The sequence below is a fragment of the Pocillopora damicornis genome, chromosome 2 (assembly GCF_964200805.1).
Source record: "Pocillopora damicornis chromosome 2, jaPocDami1.2, whole genome shotgun sequence".
NCBI classification, from domain to species: Eukaryota; Metazoa; Cnidaria; class Anthozoa; order Scleractinia; family Pocilloporidae; genus Pocillopora; species Pocillopora damicornis.
Window position 1 is genome coordinate 7,853,061 of NC_142671.1, and position 20,072 is coordinate 7,873,132.

Genomic DNA, 20,072 nt, shown 5'->3' on the forward strand with positions numbered 1-20,072 from the left:
GTGTCTCGGTAACGCGTCCACCTGTTTGAGTAACATCTTGAATTCAGTTCAAGTTTCCGTTTCCATAAAAATTTTCCAGCTGTTTTGTTTCATTGCCTCGTTTGATTTCCAATCTAAATAAGACTTAAAAAATCCTGTCTTATAAGTCATTTTTTTAAATTTCACTCGACTTCCTCGCGTGCACTAAGCGACGCTTACGCCCATTGAGGTAATCTGACACCCCTTTCTTGAAGGACACGCATGGTCGGTGGGACAGGAAGAAAATGAAGCGGGGGTGGGGTAGGAGTATCGGTCGGACTTTTTTTTGCCGTCGGTTTTTTTCTGATGGTAGATTCAAAACGAATATGCTTTTATCAAAAAATAAAGTACACCGCTTTGCTCTTGACGTTCAAACTTGTTCAGATGCGGATTGACAACTTGTCAGTGTCGTTCAAACTTGTTCAGACACTGACTGACAACTTGTTTTGTCTATGGGAACTGAAATTGCATTTTTTAAACTAATTTTCACAAAACTGGTCTCATAGGCTGATTAAAATGACGGTGTTTATCAACTAAACGTCTGAATGGATTACATAGCCCCGAAAAACGATTGCTTATGCTTACATACGAAGTTAAAATTTAAGTCAGGCACGCTTAAACGATTAAAATGGTGAAGAAGGAAATTAATTATTTGGCGACCAAATGAGAAATGGGACTCATCAGCACAGGCAATTTCCAACCCTCCCAGCCCCAACCTCCCCCCATCTATCCGTAGCAGCTGCCTGTCTCCTGCAAAACGGTTTATTTCCCACCCATTGTCGTGCATTGTTCGAACATCGTCTAGTTAGTTTGGTCACCCGCTTGCTTTGAATAGCCAGGCTAAAACAAGGGATGCAAAAAAGGGATACAAATACACCACTTGTATCATCGATGGACGCATACTCCACAGAAAGGAAAAATATCAATACACAATTGTTTATAATTATAAACAGATTAGTGTGTTAGATCAGGTTACCTCCCACCTTCGGGAAAAAATTCGTAAGCGCGCTAGTTTCACTAAAATCCTAGCAAACTATACGTCAAAAGAAAGCTTAATAACTTTCGTTTACGATACAAATATAATTTAAGCGACTTTTCTTTTAAGCAAGTGTCAGGAGCTGGCAAGGCGCGAAACGACCAAAGGTTCTTCTACTGAAATTATCGGGTATCGGATGCCGCAGTAAGAGCAAAATGGCTGCACAATCTTAGTCTTTCGATATTCTGATTGGTTGTCAAAAATCGGCACCTTAAGTTGGAGTAGCAAAAAATATGCGAGACGTGTTACGTAAATGGACATAACAGGACAAATATTTCAAATATCAAAATTTCCCGACACGCTTTCGTTTTTCATTATCACTGGAATGTTTTGGCGAGATTTGACGAAAATCGGTCAAATCTATATACCTTATAAATTTGCTCAAAGAGGTTGTATTCCTCCCAAAATCAATGCGAGATTTTAGCTCATAAAGGATCGCAAACAACTCGCGCCACGCCAGAAGATTATCCCGCCTCCTGAAACTGCAAACCAATGGGACAACGGGACTTCCTGACGTCAAAGACGATGGGTCATAATTTCCCGGGAAAAGTAACCCATTGGAGACACGTTTTGTTTTTTTATCTCGATCGCTCGATGGAGGACGACACAATAACGAGCAAAGTTGCCAAAGGCAAAGGCAAAGGCAAAAGCAAAGCCTGCGGAAAAAATAGAGAAACCGGAAAATGTGCAGAGGTGCAAGAAAACGAATCGACAGACAGCTTTCAAAATTACGATTGGAGGCGATTGTTTATGTTTTTGTTTCAAGGCGGGTACTTGCATAAAGAAAGGAAACCGGTTTGACGGCGACTTCTTTGTTAGAAATCAGGACGTCAGAGTGGGGCTCCGTCAGTACTAGCCGCTTTCGCGAGAGAATTTTTTTCTTTCCCAGACAGAATGGTACTCTTTCTTTCTTCTTTGGGGTTGCTCAGTTTAGTCAAATAAAACAAAATTTAAAATCTACTTTTTGGTCCTCTCAAGGTGGAAAGTAACTTTAAAAGCATCACTTCCATCCTCACAACTGAATACAACTCTTGAGTCTCTTAGTACAAAGGTAAATAATTCGCGCGCGTTTTAAGCTTTTTCTCTAAGATATGAGTCAGAGGGTAAGTTTCAAAAAACAAACTGTGGTGCTGCGTTGGTGGGAGAGTATTACAGAGTAATTTAGTATTACCAAATGAGTTGATAAGAGTTTAAAAGCTCAGGTTTCGAGTGTTAGCCTTTCGTCAGAGAAAAATTAATGTACATTATTTTATTCAACGTACATTTATGTTATGTTATGTACATAACAAAATAAAAATTTAATGAAATAAATAACCAACTGTACCACATTATTATGTTTTGCTCTGACGAATGGATAACGCTCAAAACGTCAGCTTTTTAAACTTTTTACGGTGGCTAATTTACGTTATCAACTCAGCTGATATTGCTAAATTACCCTGTCTATGATGTAGCCTGCTATTCGCATGCCTCTTTGTGAATAATGAATAAGTTACGCTATGTGTATATATATAAGCAAAAAGGATGGCTCGGAATGAAACTAAGTCAGTAATTTTTTCATCAGAAAAAAGGAAAAATGAACGAGTAATGATTGAGTTTGCCATTCTCAAAGATAAACTGACCATGTCCCGGTGCTGCTCTCTTTATTCTCAGCTTCCAAACAAATTATCACCTGTACTGGATGCTATAGCCCGCATGGTACCCATCGTCTGGAAAACTCGGGGCGATCCGAATAATCATTTGGAACGAGGTAGGCTCATATGCTTTGCATGAGGATGGACAAGTGAGGTTAACGTGGGGGCCTCTATCCTTGAGGTGTCACGCTTTCTTAGGAAAGGAGGGGCGTTGTGTGAAATCCCAAGGAGTGGCTGCGGTGTCAAACTCGTTATCAGTCTCTCTTCTACCCGTCTCCTGCTCTCAGGGGCAGAACCTTGGGAACGAAGTTGACTGGCCGTCCGGCTGGTGCACTAACTTACAAGGTACAGAATTTTCAGTCAATAAGATCACAGTGCAATGAAGGAAAAGACATGTTTTATTTAATCCCGACGTCGTGCTTTTAAATATTCTTTAGGAGAATTTTGTATAAAACTGTGTGCACCAGCTCTTAGTTAAAACTTTTAATTCTCCAATAAATATGTTTCGTTGTATGCTGCAGTGTTTATTACATAAACTGTTTTGTATATCGGCTACAAAGGGAAACAAAAAAAGATTGATAATTAACGTAAAAATAAACCCTGGCTAATTTTTTGCGATCTCAAAAATAAGCGCTTGGTGCCATAATCAGCAATAATGGAGATGAAAGAGATAAGCGGTTTTTAGAGGTTGCCGAACTGAGTACGGTAGCGAAAAGTGAAAAGCTCTTCGTACGAGTGGGCATCAATCTAGAACTGGATAGACAGTAAAAAAATTTGGTTCAGAGTACCAATTGCCCAATTCAAAAGTTCCTAAACGACCAGATAACCAGTAATATTCAATTACAAGCTAGACTCGCAGAAAAGCGCGTGGGAGACAGACTTGAGGAGGAGGGAATTACATTAGTGATAAGTGAACTCATTTAAGGTTCCATACTACTGCTTCTTATTTATGAATTTCTTTGGTGGTGTAGATTCCCTGCGTTGAGCGGAAGTTTACTTCAGAGGCTCCGTGGAAGTGTGAGAGAGATAGAACTGGAAATGAAGCGCTCTATGCTCTATCAAACTTCATGAGAACTTTAAACATCATCTGTGTCGAGCTCTGACCTCATCAAAGTAATCGGCGCAGGCTTAAAGGTTTTAATTTGTACGTACTCGTTCTTGTCACCTATGAGCAGAGGCGTAATTGTTGTGTCATAAACGTGGTTGTCCTCTCTATTTTCAGGTCCAGTATCGCTTCCACACGGAATTAAAGGAGGAGGCTAGGATACAAAATGACAATGTGTTAGATCATGCATATAACATGCCGATGTAAGAGCTCACGATTTAAATCGTTATCCCAGCTGGTTGAGAAATGTAATAACCACTAACAATCACTTAGAAGTGCTTCGTAGTTTTGAAGAAACTACTTGTGGGTAATTCTTAAGTTGTGGTGCGGGGTGTCTTTTGTGTCTTTTCAATCTAAAATATTCATGATTTTATTAGCCATGAGTGCCACCCACGACGCTCTAAAATCTGATGAAAAAGTGAAAATGTTAATGCCTATACACAATTTCTCCCCTAATATGTATGCTTATCAAATTTGTGGTTAGGAAATTGGACCACACAGTACAAAGAAGACCTGGAGCTCACGAACCCAATGAACGCACCAGGTCTAACCAAGAACATTTACCATTAACACACAAGATTAATAGTTATGAGTCTGTTCAGTTTCATGTCGACACACCCAGTACAGCATTCACCTCAACGGACTAGTGCGTCGAGGCAAGGAAGCGGAGAAGAAATTCCACGTCAAGTTGTTTCCACTCCTGAAGTGGAGTGTATGCCATTTAATGGTGACCCGATTAGGTATGTCTCGTTTATGCACAACTTTGAGCCTGTTTTGATCAATGAATTTGGGGAAGACCTTGAGTTTTAGGTCATCAAAGAAGAAGGCAGACAAGGAGAAAGGTAAAGGTAAGATGGACGTGATCGACTTCCTCTTCCTTTGAACTTCGGGCAAGGCAGTTTCAGGTATGTGAACTCCCTCGACGCTTTTTTTCCTCCTGTTCGAATTTTCTCCTATAAACATATACGAGGTGAAGTCTTTTTTTATTACCAATCCGTTTGGGACGCTAGGAAACCAATCTTTTAGCCACATTACGTGTTTGAAATGAAGGACCTCCATCCACTTGTTGATTTTTTTCAGGTGAAAGCCCACGTCGATCTAAAAAAACTAAAAGTCTCGAAACTTCTAACGTCTAACCACAAACTGCTGACCGCGGTTTGATGTTAGCGGTGAACACACCAAACGTGGATCTAAAACTCTCTTAGCAATTCTTTTACGCGCATTTTTGTACGTCGGAGACAATGTAAATCTTGTGAAAACAAACAGCTAAGGGAAGCGATAAGACACTGCACCTTCCTAGTGCCCTTCCCCTCAGGGATATAGATTATTGCTTATCAGCTTACACGAGAACATTAACGAAATGCTAGGAGTTTTACAACACATTACTCGGGCGACTCAACTGAAATAAGCAATACAAAGAGAAAGTGGAAAGCATTCTGCAAGTAACAGTCCTTCCCGGGATTGGCTCCGGCAGCCATACTGGCAAGTCACGTCAGAAGGTTTTCCACTTTAGACCCAAAGATACATTGAGTAGAAAAGTCGGACTTAAACGAATAATAATGGAAACCATGGCGGGCTATTCCTGGATGTTTGCACGATGTACAAAAGCACCGCAATTAATGATGCGAATGGGACTAAGTGGAATCCAATTCGGTCTGTAATCATACTAGTGATTTGTTAATCACTAGTTTGATTACAGACCGAATTGGACAACACGAAGCCCTGTTACAAATTAATCCAAACTATTACAAATTTGAGATAGAAACTAGAAATCGGTTTTACGATTTTCATAAGAAAAACAACAACAGTTAACCCGGCGAAATGCGAGATAAGAGCGTACGCACATGACGCCATCTGTCCACTTACACTGGCACGACGCGTTAACTGTCCTATTGCACTGTCCAATTACTAGCATGACGCGTACACTATCCTATTCGAGCCCAAATTAAGCTGGTGATAACCAATCACGTTCGAGAATTTTGTTATAGTTTTGATTGAGAAAATAACAGCGAATTCAGCGAAGTGCACTCACTAAAAGCGCCATTTTGAGATACTGAAAAGCTCCTTTCAGTTCTACGATAAAACAGCGGATTTTTCAAGTCTATAATTGATCGAAAGCCTCACAGAGATAAACCCATTTTCAAAATCAAAAAAAGAAATTGAAACAAGATTAGAGATTACCGGTAATTTTCCAAGGACACTTCCGAGCGGTGGGACGCGTTCTCTTCTACGTTTCCTGTTAAGATACGCTTGTTATCATTAAAACAACCAGAAAATAATGAAAGAAAATATCACTGTGAGTTATAAATAAGGAATTGATTCCCAAACTCAAGTTTATTTTGTGCGCTATCTAGAGCTGTATTCACCAACAGCATGCCAAGAGTCACAGTACAGCCAATTATCCAGCACTTATTTTAAGAGGTTAAGGGGTTTAAACATCAGTTCCTACATGTGTTCTCGTCAAACTTGCAAGAGCCTGGGCGAAGTTTTTCAAGTAAACACTTCATGAACCCACCATAGAATTCCCCGCCAATCCCTCCCTCCCCTCCCATCCTCCTTCAAACGACTACTCTGTTCTTGGGTACCTAGCAAACCAGACTACGGTACACAGCCATCCGCCACGACAGCTTGTTATTCGAGTTTTCAATACGTATTCACACATACGAGGGTAGGAGTGCAAAAAATATAAAGGTGATTTTTTCCGTTAACGCTACCGTTTCTTAAAAAAGCACATAGAGTAACGTACCTTAGCCAATAATAGGCTATCACAGTTAAACATCCAACACAGAGCAGCAACCCTAACGCGACACCAATGATGTAATACTTATCTCCTTGTTCCTCCGTACGTGGAACATGGGTTCCATCTAAAAAAAAAACACCGTGACAAATACTCGTAAGAGACCGCAGAATGTTACATTTCTTCTCTCCAAATTTACCAAGCAAAATTAAATCCGTGTTTGATCTCCTTCGCTTTTGCCCCCGCTGTTTCTTTTTTTATAAAGTATATGTAGCATTTGAATGATCAGAAGAACGAGTTTCCTTCTTCTACTGTCCGCATTCTACGAAAGTATCATTTGTAACCCACTCGGTAAAGCATTTTGATATAGCCGTTTTTTTTCCCCAGCCGAACCCACACTGGTTTTTTTTTTTTTTTTTTTTAAACGGGGCTCATTATTAACAAAAATGGAACTATATGGACCATCATAAAATACCCGAGATAGTACGAGCACCCTGATTGGTCAGAAAACTATCATCGAAAGCAAAAGTAAACCCATAGAACATTGAAATTTATTTTATCAAAGCAATATTAGTTTACCGGCGTATTAACCCACTTGGGAGTTTGGGAGGACACGAGAGAAGTTGGAAGATAACCAGCACACGAGCGATCTAACAACTTTTCTCTTGTTCTCCCAACATTCCACGTGGGTTACTACGCTGGTATTAAGAGAAGAACTCTACAAGCTTCTCAAAGAGAACAAACCTGCGTGATCCAGTCTTCGTATGAAAACCGATTGGCTGGAAGGGCCACACCCCGCGCTGGTGCATATTTTTGCCGTCACCTCATACACCTCATCCTGGCGTAACATTCTTAAGGTGCCTGTTGTCATGGAAACATTGCTAAACACAACCAAACTACTGTTAGCTTCAGTGGCGCCACTGTTTGCTATCCAATAAAGCAGCACAATGTGAGTGATTTCACCATTCCATGTGCCATTGTCCGGAAGCTGTGAAGTGAAAATTCATGTACTTGAGTTAGCGATGTTCCAGTTGACCAACAAGGATGAAGAAGTATAAAAATTGACATAGAATTCGAAATAAAGAGGGAAGGAGACGGCTAGCAATTTTTAGAGTACACTAATATTTGTTATCATATAACCCGTCTATTGCTTACTATCGACGTTGAAACGAAATTTTCAACATTCGTTGGTAATATGATAAATTGCTTATGGACTGAGTTTGGTCAGGCCGAACGGGAAAAGTTTGCCTCTCTGTTATGGTGCACGAACCTCGCTGCACTCGGTCCATAGGTCATGACTTCGAGATAAATATTTTCCCGTCCGGCCCTCCCACAAAGTCGAAAAGTACATAGAATGTGCACAGCCGCTACGATTGGTCAGATAAATATTTTCCCGTCCGGCCCTCCCACAAAGTCGAAAAGTACATAGTATGTGCACATCCCTTACGACTGATCAATTTAGGGAGCCTTCACTGTACAGCCCGCTAAATTCAAAAGTTTGTTTGAAATGAAATCTTCCTCTTTATTCTGTTTTATTTCGGTTGGTGAGAGGTACGTTTATCACACAGAGAAACAAACACATACAAATAAGCCAAGATGCAAACAGACAGAGGTACGATAGAAAAGGCAGAGGAGCGAAATCACATCTACATGTATAATGAAATAAGACAGTCGAGAAAAAGAAAAAAAAGGAATAGGTAAATGTATTAGCGGAAGGTGACATAAACAACTTAAGTTATATGTGTTTTAGGTTACAATATAGCAGTATATGGAAGTGATTAATATATAAAAACTAATCCGACTTGTGACCTCCATGAACTAATAAATAAAAGTCAAAGAATGAAATTAATAACAAAGGGTCCTGTCTGTAAGTATTTCATTACCTCTAATCTAGTCTAGAGTCAAATTTTAAGGAATTTGCTCAATAATTAGATTTACTAATCCGAGAGTAATTTTCAACACGTGAACACATAATGCAGAAAAATCCATGTATTTGTAACACGTACCTTCCAATGAAGAATCACATCTCTGTACTGTCCATGCAGTGTTGTATTTGTGACATCTTCCGAGAGTTTAGGAGGTGCGCTGGGTGCTGCGATGAAGGAAAAGAAAATGAACATGTGAGTAACAGGCTGCTTTTTTTTTTTCCATGTTCTTTGGTTTGCTTACACTACCTTTCAGTTATAAAAGTTTCGTACACAGCCCTCCAAAATTTTGTCATTTCAATTGCAGTTCTAGCATCTTATTTACAAACCTTCCGGATCAAATTCCACCGCACTGAATGTGTCTTGGGCTGCATGCAGGCCTTCATTGTGAGCTCTGCAGGATGCACGTTTCTCGGGCACGTACGGGAAGGTTTAAGGCAAGTCGGGCAGATGTTTGCTGGGGGTCTGGCAGTTTTCAGTGCTAGACCCTTGGAAGACCTCTCCCCAGTTCGTTTAGCTAAAGGTCTTATAATTTCTAGCAGGGAGAGAAACGATTGTGTCGAGGTGCCAATAGTTAGGGAGTGCTAATAGGCTACCTCTGTTCCTACGTGAGAGGTAAAGAACAAACCTGTGGTCATCATTACCTTCTTCCCTTGTCCTGGCTGAGAGAGGACCCACTTCTTCTCCACGAGTAGCATTTGAGACCTCAATTGTCTTAATTGAGCAAGAGATGTAGATATGATACCAGGTATATGGGTGTAGACCACTGATGTCTCTTCTTATAGTCTCACTTGAATAATTTTTTCCTTTCACCTTGATACAATAAAAGTGACAGTTAATATACAATTTGACCTAAAGCTACTTTAGTTAACAATAACTTGTATTGCTAACAGTAATTATCTTTTAAAATTGTACTCCATAACTAATAATTACTTCATAAGGATTCAATATGAGTTATCATTTTGGAACTCATAATGATAGATTTTTAATCATTCAAAGTCTCTGACACATACAGGTGCATAATTAAAAATACCAATTGGAAGGAAAAAACTGAAAGTCAAAGCAATATTGGTCTCCAATACCTCGACTTATTCTTGTGTGAAAAGGACTGAGAGAAATTTATTAACAAACATTTTGTAACAGAAATGAATAGCCTATTTATGTGAAGGCATTTGAACCCTATGACCCCTGAGAGTGACCAGCATCTAATTTCTCCTTACAGTATCATCATCAAATCACACTTTTTAGGTCACAAGAATAAAGAAAATGACCAACAACTAAGAAGCTCTTGACTTTTTACCAAATGCTTCTTGTCAGCACCAAGGAAATGTATAGAGAACAGTATGGAAAATATGCTTACTGATATTAAGGTCCCAAGGTTTACTTCCTATTAAGTGTTACAGATTTGTTAGAACAACTGAGGATGTCTTTCCTTGGTTGCAAGCAAGTCTCTCAAACATGTTTTCTTTAAAATGTTTAAGATGGAAACATTCTGACTTATAACTCAGCAATTACTTAATTAATCCCTAAATTTCTTATGATAACTTTGAATAGATGTAACCTTTTGGTGGTAAGAGAAGTTTCATAGCTGAGGGTTATTTCAACCTTTTACACCTTAACATCAGTATTTAAGTTCTCTATACTGTCCTCCACACATTTCTTTTAGCACTGATGAAGAGAGTTTGTTTTAAAATCAAAGGTTTGCCATCATTTCCTTTATTCTCATGATCTTAATTAATAACTTAGCAATACTACTGTAAGGAGAAATTATATGCTGGTCACTGTCTGGGTTTAAAGGGTTAAAAACTTTCAAGTCATCATTTATTTAAACCTTTAACTCTCAGAACGGATTAAAAGGTAACTTCTCCCCATAATATTCACACATTATCCAGCAAACTGGTAATGAGGATACTCAAACTTATCAGGTGGCAGTTGTTATCTCGTTCTAACACCAAATACTTGTAATCAGTTTACAAGGAAATGTATAGGAGAATGAAGGGAGAATTAACAATCAGATCTTTGGAGTTTAGGAGTTAATCATCACAAGTTACCTTTATAAATTTAGGAAAATCACCAACTCCATGTCCACTACCTACTACACGAATCCAATAAATCAGATTACTCTGATAATCCTGTGGCACATCTTTTGGGAGATCCCATATCAATGTCAGTTGACCTGCTGTTGAGTTGTTTAAACGTATGTTTGCTGGTTTTGTACACTTCACTAGTAAAACAAAATATTGACAGAGATCACTGATATTCACTTGAAACAGAACAATTTTTGAATAGGTGAATAATAAGTACAATAAGCATAATATACCATGCCCTTATTGACTGAGTGTTGGGCCACATGGGTCGAAAGGGTAATACAATTCATCTAAATAATTGGATTGTCAGACCTCCTGCACTATAACAAATGCCTTAAAATCAAAATCTAACCACCTTATCTCTGGTCTGACATTGATAACAATGTAGAGTTTTTCAATAAACAATCATGTCTTTGCTAATGAGCTATTTGAAAAATAACTGTCACTACAGGTACAATTTATATTAACAGTCATTATGCATCTGCATTACCCACAAATGTATATTTTTTTAATGTCTTTTAAAAAAATGTAAACAGTTTTTTATCATCTATATATACCTGGACGGTACACATTACACTTGACTGGTCGACTAATGATCTCATCATCCATATTTGCTATACCAATGGCCAAATAAATTCCTAGACCAGGGATACTTTTACTGCCACTAAACAGCTTCGGAAATACTTTTTTGTAGAGGGATATAAGATTGCATTCCATGACTATTCCAGTAGTTGACTTTGGGACTATAGGACAGCCTCTGAAAATGCTGTAGCGTCTGGGAGGACGTAAACATGAAAAATTGCAGTAAAATATTTGGTAGGTGAAAGGCCGTTGAACACCTTGATAGTCAACCAGTGCATTCCAATGAAGCAAGTCCTCAAAATCAGGAAATGCACGATCACTTGATTCACATACTGGCCTATGGATTGGCCCTGCAGACGGGAAAACAACTACCTCTTAGTTGGACATATATTTAGTATTAGCTATACTAATTTTGAACATAAGAAATTCCCTAGTTAGGTAGTCATAGTTTAAGTGTCCCCTAGGCTATGTACTGTATACCAAGGGTTGAATTTGAGTTTCATGAAGCTCTTCAGGATCACTTAGGAATCCTTAACCAACATACAGTACTTTGGATAGGCATAAATTTCTTTAATTTGTCTGATCTATCAAAAATATTTAGTTCCTGGCCATTAACTGGTTTGTAAACCTTGACTAGCTGGCAACCTCCAACAATTTTGTGAGACAAACTATGACACTGTGATGGTAACCTCTAACAAATTTTGTAAGACAAACTTGGTTTCTGTGCTCTGTAGGCAATATAAACCAAGTCTTGCGTTTGAGATCTGTTAAGGTCATCAGAAGTATTCGGCACTTCATAACCGACATATGTCTGTTTAGATTGGCTGACTTCCTCTGATTTGTCAAATTTACCAGTGGTGTATGACATCCAGTCATTTAGTGTGTGGAAAACCTTGATCAGAAGTCGCACTCAAACACATACCAAGTGTCACAAACCATGGTTTCGTAATCTGAGCAAAGCATTAGATCTATGTTCTATAAACGGTGTTCAGGATCGCTACACAGCATTTCGCGACCACCCTATCGTACCTTAAATATGCTGGGTTTATTTGATGTCAACTGAGTTCACCAAAAGTGCAGGACTACTGTTCATTAAGTGTTTCAAAATCTTGACTGGCTGCCTGCCATTTAATCCCGGCGTTGATTTAAAACTACATGCTATTGTCCATCAAACTTTAAGGAAAGATTTCCGCACAGCCCCATACAGTTCTTGGAAAAGAAAACAATAGCGAAAACGATTGACCTCCTTTGGGACTACCGCTTTGCTTTGAAATAGTATGGGGCCATACGAATATGTTAATTTTCAAAATTCATTCCTTAAGAAAACAAACCAAAAGTGAAACTTAATGATAAGCAAAACCTCCAAAACCCAGAGTAGCAACCAATATGTTTAAATGACTATCTGTTTTATAAAGGATGAATGGAATTATTCCATAGCTATGAGCACCGATACCATTTAATTACGTGATATTTTGTAGGTTATCATTCTCACCTCCTACAAAGAGTGTCACATTTGCGTCTGCCGGAATTGCTTCGGTGGAGCTGAGTCCGGAAAAATTGTATACACCGCACTGGTAAATTCCTTCTTGATGACGCGAAACTCTTTCGAGGGTAAGCCCCACTGCTCCTACTTCCCGTTTGGTTTGATTGTGAAGCCAATCTCCGTTGTGCTTCCAAGAAACTTGGCTGGCGAACAGTGGCGTGCCGTGGATTTTACAACTCAGTTTAAGAGTTTTACCTTCTATGAGATATTTCTGTGGGGCTCGAACTTAAATGAATAAAAGGATTTGGCTATTATTTGAAACTATGAAACTTGCAAATAAGCACCGCACGCGGATATATCAGTTCTGCCAATGCAAATGTGGAGCTTTCACAGAATTACTTATGTCTTTTCTTTATCTCGAACAAAAGCAATAGCTGCTTTTACTACAAAGAAGATAGGCAGTTAACTTACCTGAAAGAAACGTTTGATTAGCTCCTAATACATGGTAGATAAGGGCACAACATACGACCAAAAGTCTAAAGGAAGTCAGATACACCGCCATCCGCGAAGGACCACTGTTATTTAAGGACTTGTTGACAGCCGGAAGCGATTTAAAACGGAACAGCAGTACCATGGACAGCGGAGTTTTTAGAGACAAAGAGGTATGAGGTATAACTGGCATATAATGGTCAGAGGCAATGATTAAGTGTCTGATAACGGACTCGGTGGGCGCCACTCGTAGTTTCGTAGTATGTCAAAATACCTATCTCAGCTCACCGCGGAAGTAAATATTTTTTTTAGCTTAGATTGTTAAAGAAAACTGATAACTCGGCCTGTCCCGACTGTGTTCGTAAAATGCTGCCAAAAAGGTGCTTAAAAGTTGCCAAAATCCATAAGTTGCAATCTAAATTTCAAAAGTTGCCTCCTAAAATTTATTGATGTTTTCGTATTTAATTAAAAACTATATTTTTCGTTCTTTACAATAAAAAAAACTTAGAGTTGCGGCTTATAACCATTCATTTCCGTTCATGGAAAGTAAATTAACAAAGAGAACCATTTTTGTGCGTTGTTTTAACCGATTATACGTTTTAATACTAGGTAAAAGGCCTGCGAAAATTTAAAGAAATTTGCATAAATCATAGTTTATTATGAAACCGTTTTATTTTAAGCGGATAAACAGAATTTGAGAGTAACCAAATGGAGACTTCCCCCCCCCCCCTTTAAAAAAAAGCAACAACAACAACAACAAAAGGAAAAAGGAAAAGAAAAAAATACGAATTTTACTCTTATATTAATGCAGAAGTCCGGTTGGTGACAATAGAAAAAACGTATACGGATGACCCTCGGTATAAGTGGCAAAGCCAGGGGATGGACATTTTGTGATCATCTTACAATGAGTATCACCTGTTTATAACCTATTTCACAAACCAATCGCTGCTCGGCTTAGCCTTGGTGAACAATATGATTATTCGACCTCATTGCTCTCATAGTATGTTGATGGAAAATTTAAGTTTCGTTTCATTATTGTATTTCTCAAAACAGACGGTTGATAAACCTTTTTTAACATTCTATCTGAGACAGATGACAGGAACGTCTTTCGCAGCAACCTCTTTAAACTAAGCAAACGACTGATTCAGTGGAGTAATTCTGCAAAAACTGTACTAAAGCTTTTTTCAACAAAGGAGCAATTTTTCAAGTTTCGACTGGGAAAGTAAGCCTGTCACAACATATTGGGTGTCAAGGAACTTGTATAGCTTACCAAATATCAGGAGTATTTACAATAAGGGTTTGGAGTAGATGTGAATAATTCAACGTCAAATTAAAGCACGCACTGTTCGGAATAAACGCGAAAAAATGGAATTAATTAATGTAGTGTTGGGGAGTACAATATGAAGGGTATAGAATCCATTTTTTAGACAGCAACTGCGATCTGGAGGACGGAGAGGTAGAGACAGAGAGTTCATAACTTTTCTGAGTTAATAGTATCGTATTTATATCACAACTAATATATAAATATATTTACATATATATTACAGCTATAATATTATATATCAATAAGCTGTTAACCTATTTTAAAGTTTCGTTATCGTCTGATTATTCTTGGTATCTTATAAGGTGGTTTCTGTTTGTGTTTGTTTGTCTTAAAACTGAATGTAAAATGTAATGCACCGCACCCAAGCTCTTCATGCAGAATTCACACACTTAAGTAAGAATTTCTCATTTGTCCCTTAGAATGTTACCCGTGGAATGCGTAGTAGGGTGTACCGCTCGGCTTATTTCTGATCCTATTTCAGACCAGGGGTTGCCATTTTCTACGCCAGTTTCCAGATCTGTAACAACCAATACGATGACAAGCACTCGTAGTTCAATATCAGACTAGTCAATTCCATTATGGACAAAGTATATACCTGTTTCCAGACCAATACAAATGACACTATAATTATATCCTACATCCTTTTTAAGGGGAAGTTCCCCTCACCCTTCCCCCCTACAAAAAGTAATCGCCACGTTAGGTAAATGACTAATTAACCAAATGTCCTAAACACTAAATTTCGTATAGATTTCTTAGTTTTGTCATTTTTGATGAAATCGCACACCAGTTTGATGCACTGAAGCTGGATCTATTTTAGCACAGTGTATAAGTAAATTAACCCTACAGATACTGGCAGAAAACCGATTCCTTTCAACTATGACCTTTAGAATTTAAGTCTGATGATGATTTACAATATAGTACATTGTAATTATATATAATAATTATAGTAATGTCTGCAATATGGATAACAATAATTTCCATAAGGCGCGTTTTATAGTATTATATGTGTACATCTGATTAAAAGTGCGTAATTTGGGCGATGTGGCATTATAAACAGCTTTTGAAGTTTGTCTTTATTTCTCTTCAAACTGTAACATATGATATTTCACACCATGCTGTTTTGGTAAATCTAGGAACCATCCCCTCGCCTTACCGACGCTTTTTCACTCGAAACTTCTCTGACCTCCTCTCCGCCTTTCTCGTTCTCATTCTTGCGTTGAGAATGCGCACACTCTCCGTCCATGCTTCCAGTTTGTTTGTTTTGTTTGGTATCCTTCTTCCATTTCATTCTCCTGTTCTGAAACCACGTTTTTACTTGTGTCTCGTTCAAACCCAACGTTTGGGCAAGTTTGGCGCGGCTCGAGGTATCCAGGTATTTCTGTTCCGAGAAAGTTTTCTCTAGGATTCGTAGCTGAAGATCGGTAAATACTGTGCGTGATTTACGGCATCTTCGTCCACTCGGAGTCCTCATCGTCGGCTTGAGACGGAAATAGACTGGGAGCGAATTAAGGACCTCTGGGCTTGGATCTACGCGAACAAAAAATATTTAAGGACTGTTACAATAGGCGTGATTCAGTACACTAAAGTCGAAATAAAATGAAGGAGAAAGAATTATCGAATAATGTTGAATGTGAAAAGAACAGTCAAACCAGGGGAAATCCTCTTCTCTTCTTTTTCTTCCTTTTTGTTCATTTTTTCTCGCTTAGCATAGAAAACTAATGATGATGATAATAATTTACATGGACATGGCTTTGCTTTCTTTTCGGGAACGTAAGTTTAATCTTAAAAGTCCACGACTAAGGTCTGCATCAGAGCTACATTCCATTTTTTTTTTCGCTTGATAAATTTGAAATTAATTGAGCGGCTGTGTGTTATCATTCGTTGTTTTGAAATGATAAGACAGAAAGACGAACAAAAATGTTATATACTTGTGATATGATGATAAACGAATAAATGCGACCTCCAAAGAAGGTTTTACCAATCATTTCAAAACAGAAAGTCTACCGCTGTAGATATGGTGAGCATGTTTGAGAGTGACATACTAGTGAACTAATTTCATCGCCAAGTATTTGCTCTGAGGTTAGAAAATCTCGGTATCAACTCATTAACGGCTCAAATTTCTTTGATTTCCTCCCCGTTAACAATTTTCTTACAAAGTTGGTAATAGATTTAAATACAGTTCAGTTAAACGCTTGAAACTGGTAATCGTTATGTATACTTTTTCAATTTACAACGGTTAATTTTACCCCGAAAGAAAACGCTGAATTTAGGCACGCCCTAGTGCGAAGTTTTTAATCGGTGGAGGAAAAAAAAGTTATGAAAGAGCTGAGAGCGGAAATATACCTTGATAAACTGTAGAATGTTCTTTGCGACTTCTTGAGAATAAAGCTGGCATACCAAAGTTGTACGACGTTCCGCTGCTAGAAGGGACTTGAGGTTCGTGTGGGTGTTCTTGTGGTGGTTTCGGTACTAAATAAGGCGATTGTCTCCTGACGAGAAGATCGTCGATCAAAAACGACGGTCTGCTTGGAGGGCTCCGAGGAATGGCCGGCCCGGTTTGCATGTACGGAGGCTGCGGGTATAAAAGCATAGGATCTTGTGAAAAAAACATCCCGGCGTGTAAGGTTTCAGCTGAATCTTGATGTCGTCAAAGTGCGAGCTCGACTTGAAATGTGTTTGCTGTGAGTAGGAATCACTTTAAAGTCTGGCTGCTGGGAGGGGTGTCGATCATTACAGTACATCACACTTTGTGTTGTTTTCATTCATAGACATGTCCATTTACATGATTGACAGTTAAAAATGCATATATGCTTAAATTTAGATTTGTATTTAATTATTTTTTCAAGATTACAAATGTTGGAATCAGTCTTAAATTAAAAGTGTAATAGCTTAAATGCTGGTTGCACCCGGCATTCAAACGTGTACGAGGTTTCTAATACGAACTTTAGCTCATCATCAACTACTCAGCTCTACTCAAGCAGAAAATGGCGCTCGTTAAAACCCTTTTTCAAGACAAATTTCGGTCAATTAGTGATATCAAAATCTTTAGTCGTGGCAGTTAAAAACAATTATGTTTATAATTCCAAGAGAGAATTCAATTGCACATAATAATAATAGAAAACACTGAAGTCAATAAAAACTGGCTTTCTTTATGTGTTTAATTAAATACGCAGTTTAGGGGAAGTGAATGGCTGAAAGAGAGGTTTTAATTTGGTCATGTCGAATAAATATCCGACACCATTCAAAGTAGTTTTAACGCTAGCTAACTATAAAACGGACGTTGAAATATTTTAATCCCTAGAAAATTACCCGGTCGTTCCGAGTATAACATTAAAAACCTAACTACTTTTAACATTATTCTCAAAAATTTAAAATGCACTTCACAGGATTAAAATTTCAAAAGGAAAAAATTGAAAAGAAAAAAACTTGTTTTAATGCTTTTGAGAGACTTCACCCCACTAAACAAACATAATAAATGAACTGCCGTCTTCCCCTAGCTATTATTATTACCAGTAACTGTCAAATTAAACAATGTCAACCATGAATTCTACGTTTGATTGTGTGTAGAGGAAGCGTGAAGTAATGGCTTTGAAAAAAGTTGTTTACATTTGTTCAAAAGCTTGCTAGCTCAAGAGGAAACCTTACAGATGACTTGATGATCGATTTACCTCGCAGTTACTCAAAAGCTATATTAAACATGTTATAAATACTGTTAAAAATAGAAGCCTAACGTGATTTAAGATGACATGGAGACAACTCATGTGAGTTGTCCTGACATGAAACCCGATCCGACTGAATTTTAAACTCATCCTAAGAAATATTTTCGGAAAAATTCAAGTTTTCTTTATTAGTTGGTGTCTTGTAAAATAACACATCGATAAAGGAATGGTTTCTCGTTTCAATTGGCAAACAATTTATTCCCATCTCTTGCCTACAGTTGTTATAAATTTATTGCACTTGTTCACGACGATTACATCACTAAAGTACGCTTATGGTAAATGTAATTTAACGATCTCTCGGTTAAATGAGGTATCAAGCCCTTTCATTTTAATCTCTTTTAGCGCTGCATTTAACAGCAAAACAAGCTCCGTTTTTCTTTTATTCCTATTTTTTTTCCTTTTTTATTATTTTTTTTCGGTTTTTTAGTCCTTGCGGCTTGCTTCCGCCAGCCTTCAAACACCACTGAAAGAAAATTGATAAAAAAAAAGAGCCTGTTCGGTAGGCAATTCCGCAATCAACAAGAGGAACAGACCAAATTCAAGTAGATGAAAATAGTTGTGTAGAGATTGAAGATCACCATGTAGCTTTCTTTAAAGACCTGATTCGACAAGGACAAGACGAAGAAGAGGAAGAGTAAAAAGTTAATGAGACCACCGAAAAATAAACATCTTATAGCAGGCAACCGGTTCGCGGCCAAAATGTAGGAAAAACTCAGCGTGATTTCCGATTTCTCCGGAACTTTCAAGTCAAACATTTTTATGTCAATATATACACGGAGCTGCTAGTTTTCAAATTAAATTGATCGATTTTCCCTCAGGTTCAAGGAAAGTACAAGAAAGTTTTATCCAAATGAACGAAATATTAGATTTGAAAAGTCTAAAGAGCTAGATCTTGCAATAGCAGAGGACTTCAAACAAAAGATGGAAGGGCTGCCGGTTGATCATGGAAAAATAATTAAGTATTCACCTGGGGAATAAAAATGAAAGCAAAAATAAGAAAAGGAATGAATTTATGCAGTTTATAAAATAAAACCTTAGGGAGTCAAGTTCGTTTTGTTCAAGCTTTGACTAAAACGGGATTTGCGTGGAGACAGAGGAAATTTAACTCTCTGGCAATTTTCTTGTACATAAAGGACGGCGGACTTCTTAATTTCCCGCCTGTGGCAAAGTTTAATTTCGCTTCTTGATTTGTTAATTCTTTTTACTCAGTGTTTTGCGCATCAGTTAAGATCTGCTCATCTGATTAACTCTGACGCGATACCATGGTCATTTGCAATAATAATTGAACAATGATTAAAAGATCAAGCCATCTTTAAAACTGTCCAACCAGGCGTTCAAATAAAATCGTTAATTATTAAGGTCTCATTGTTATTGCGGGAAAAACACATTTAGTTTCAAAAAATAATTTTCTAGATATGATTTGAAGTAAATTTCGAAAGGTTAAAATAAATAAGAAACAGTTCAAAAATAAATGCAATAAAACTGTTAATCAATTTATATGCTCTATCATTTTCACGCCTATAACTGATCGATTTTCATTTGATATCTTGAGAAGTGGATCAGATAAGCGACCGAATAAAACAGATATTTGTTTTCCGACCTACGATACGTGAAGTAAAGGAAATGCTAATCGTAACGCCTAAACTTAAAACAACTTCTTGTGTGAAATAAATGAGTAATAATGTCAGTCCAAGAACTAAAAATTGCGCGCGGAGAAGATGAGTAACACTTTACTGACGGTTATAGATAATTGGGAATTCGAGTCTGAAAAAATACTCTGAAAAATATTGTAGACGATGACTTCTAATATCTTTTATAATTACAGCAAAATTTCCAGTCCACTCCACAATCCTGATGTACTCATCTTTCTTTATTCGCCGCGTAATTTAGGGCTATCCATATTCATGCTCGCATTCGTAACCAAGAACATTTGCTA

The 20,072-nt window shown here is 37.9% G+C and overlaps 2 protein-coding genes across 3 annotated transcripts; both read right to left on the minus strand.

Annotated features, from left to right (window-relative positions):
• Positions 1-3,065: 3,065 nt before the first annotated feature.
• On the minus strand, positions 3,066-13,254 carry LOC113685159 (neogenin-like). 2 transcript variants are annotated; one of them, XM_089197530.1, is made up of 10 exons: positions 13,076-13,254; positions 12,614-12,889; positions 11,097-11,471; positions 10,504-10,676; positions 9,097-9,265; positions 8,534-8,619; positions 7,272-7,515; positions 6,537-6,654; positions 5,972-6,026; positions 3,066-3,944 (listed from the first exon to the last, which is right to left on the minus strand). In XM_089197530.1, exons 1-10 carry the CDS (start codon positions 13,236-13,238, stop codon positions 3,762-3,764), a joined length of 1,842 nt encoding a protein of 613 aa, XP_089053656.1. In that variant the 5' UTR covers positions 13,239-13,254; the 3' UTR covers positions 3,066-3,761. The 2 variants fall into 2 exon arrangements, with proteins under 2 accessions (XP_089053656.1, XP_089053655.1); XM_089197529.1 differs by having other exon boundaries at positions 11,097-11,489; positions 13,076-13,219.
• Positions 13,255-14,571: 1,317 nt separating this feature from the next.
• Positions 14,572-17,150, minus strand: LOC113685141 (brain-specific homeobox protein homolog). The gene is made up of 2 exons (XM_027202618.2): positions 16,761-17,150; positions 14,572-15,944 (listed from the first exon to the last, which is right to left on the minus strand). The coding sequence occupies exons 1-2, from the start codon at positions 17,026-17,028 to the stop codon at positions 15,547-15,549; spliced, it is 666 nt and encodes a 221-aa protein (XP_027058419.1). The 5' UTR covers positions 17,029-17,150; the 3' UTR covers positions 14,572-15,546.
• Positions 17,151-20,072: the final 2,922 nt, after the last annotated feature.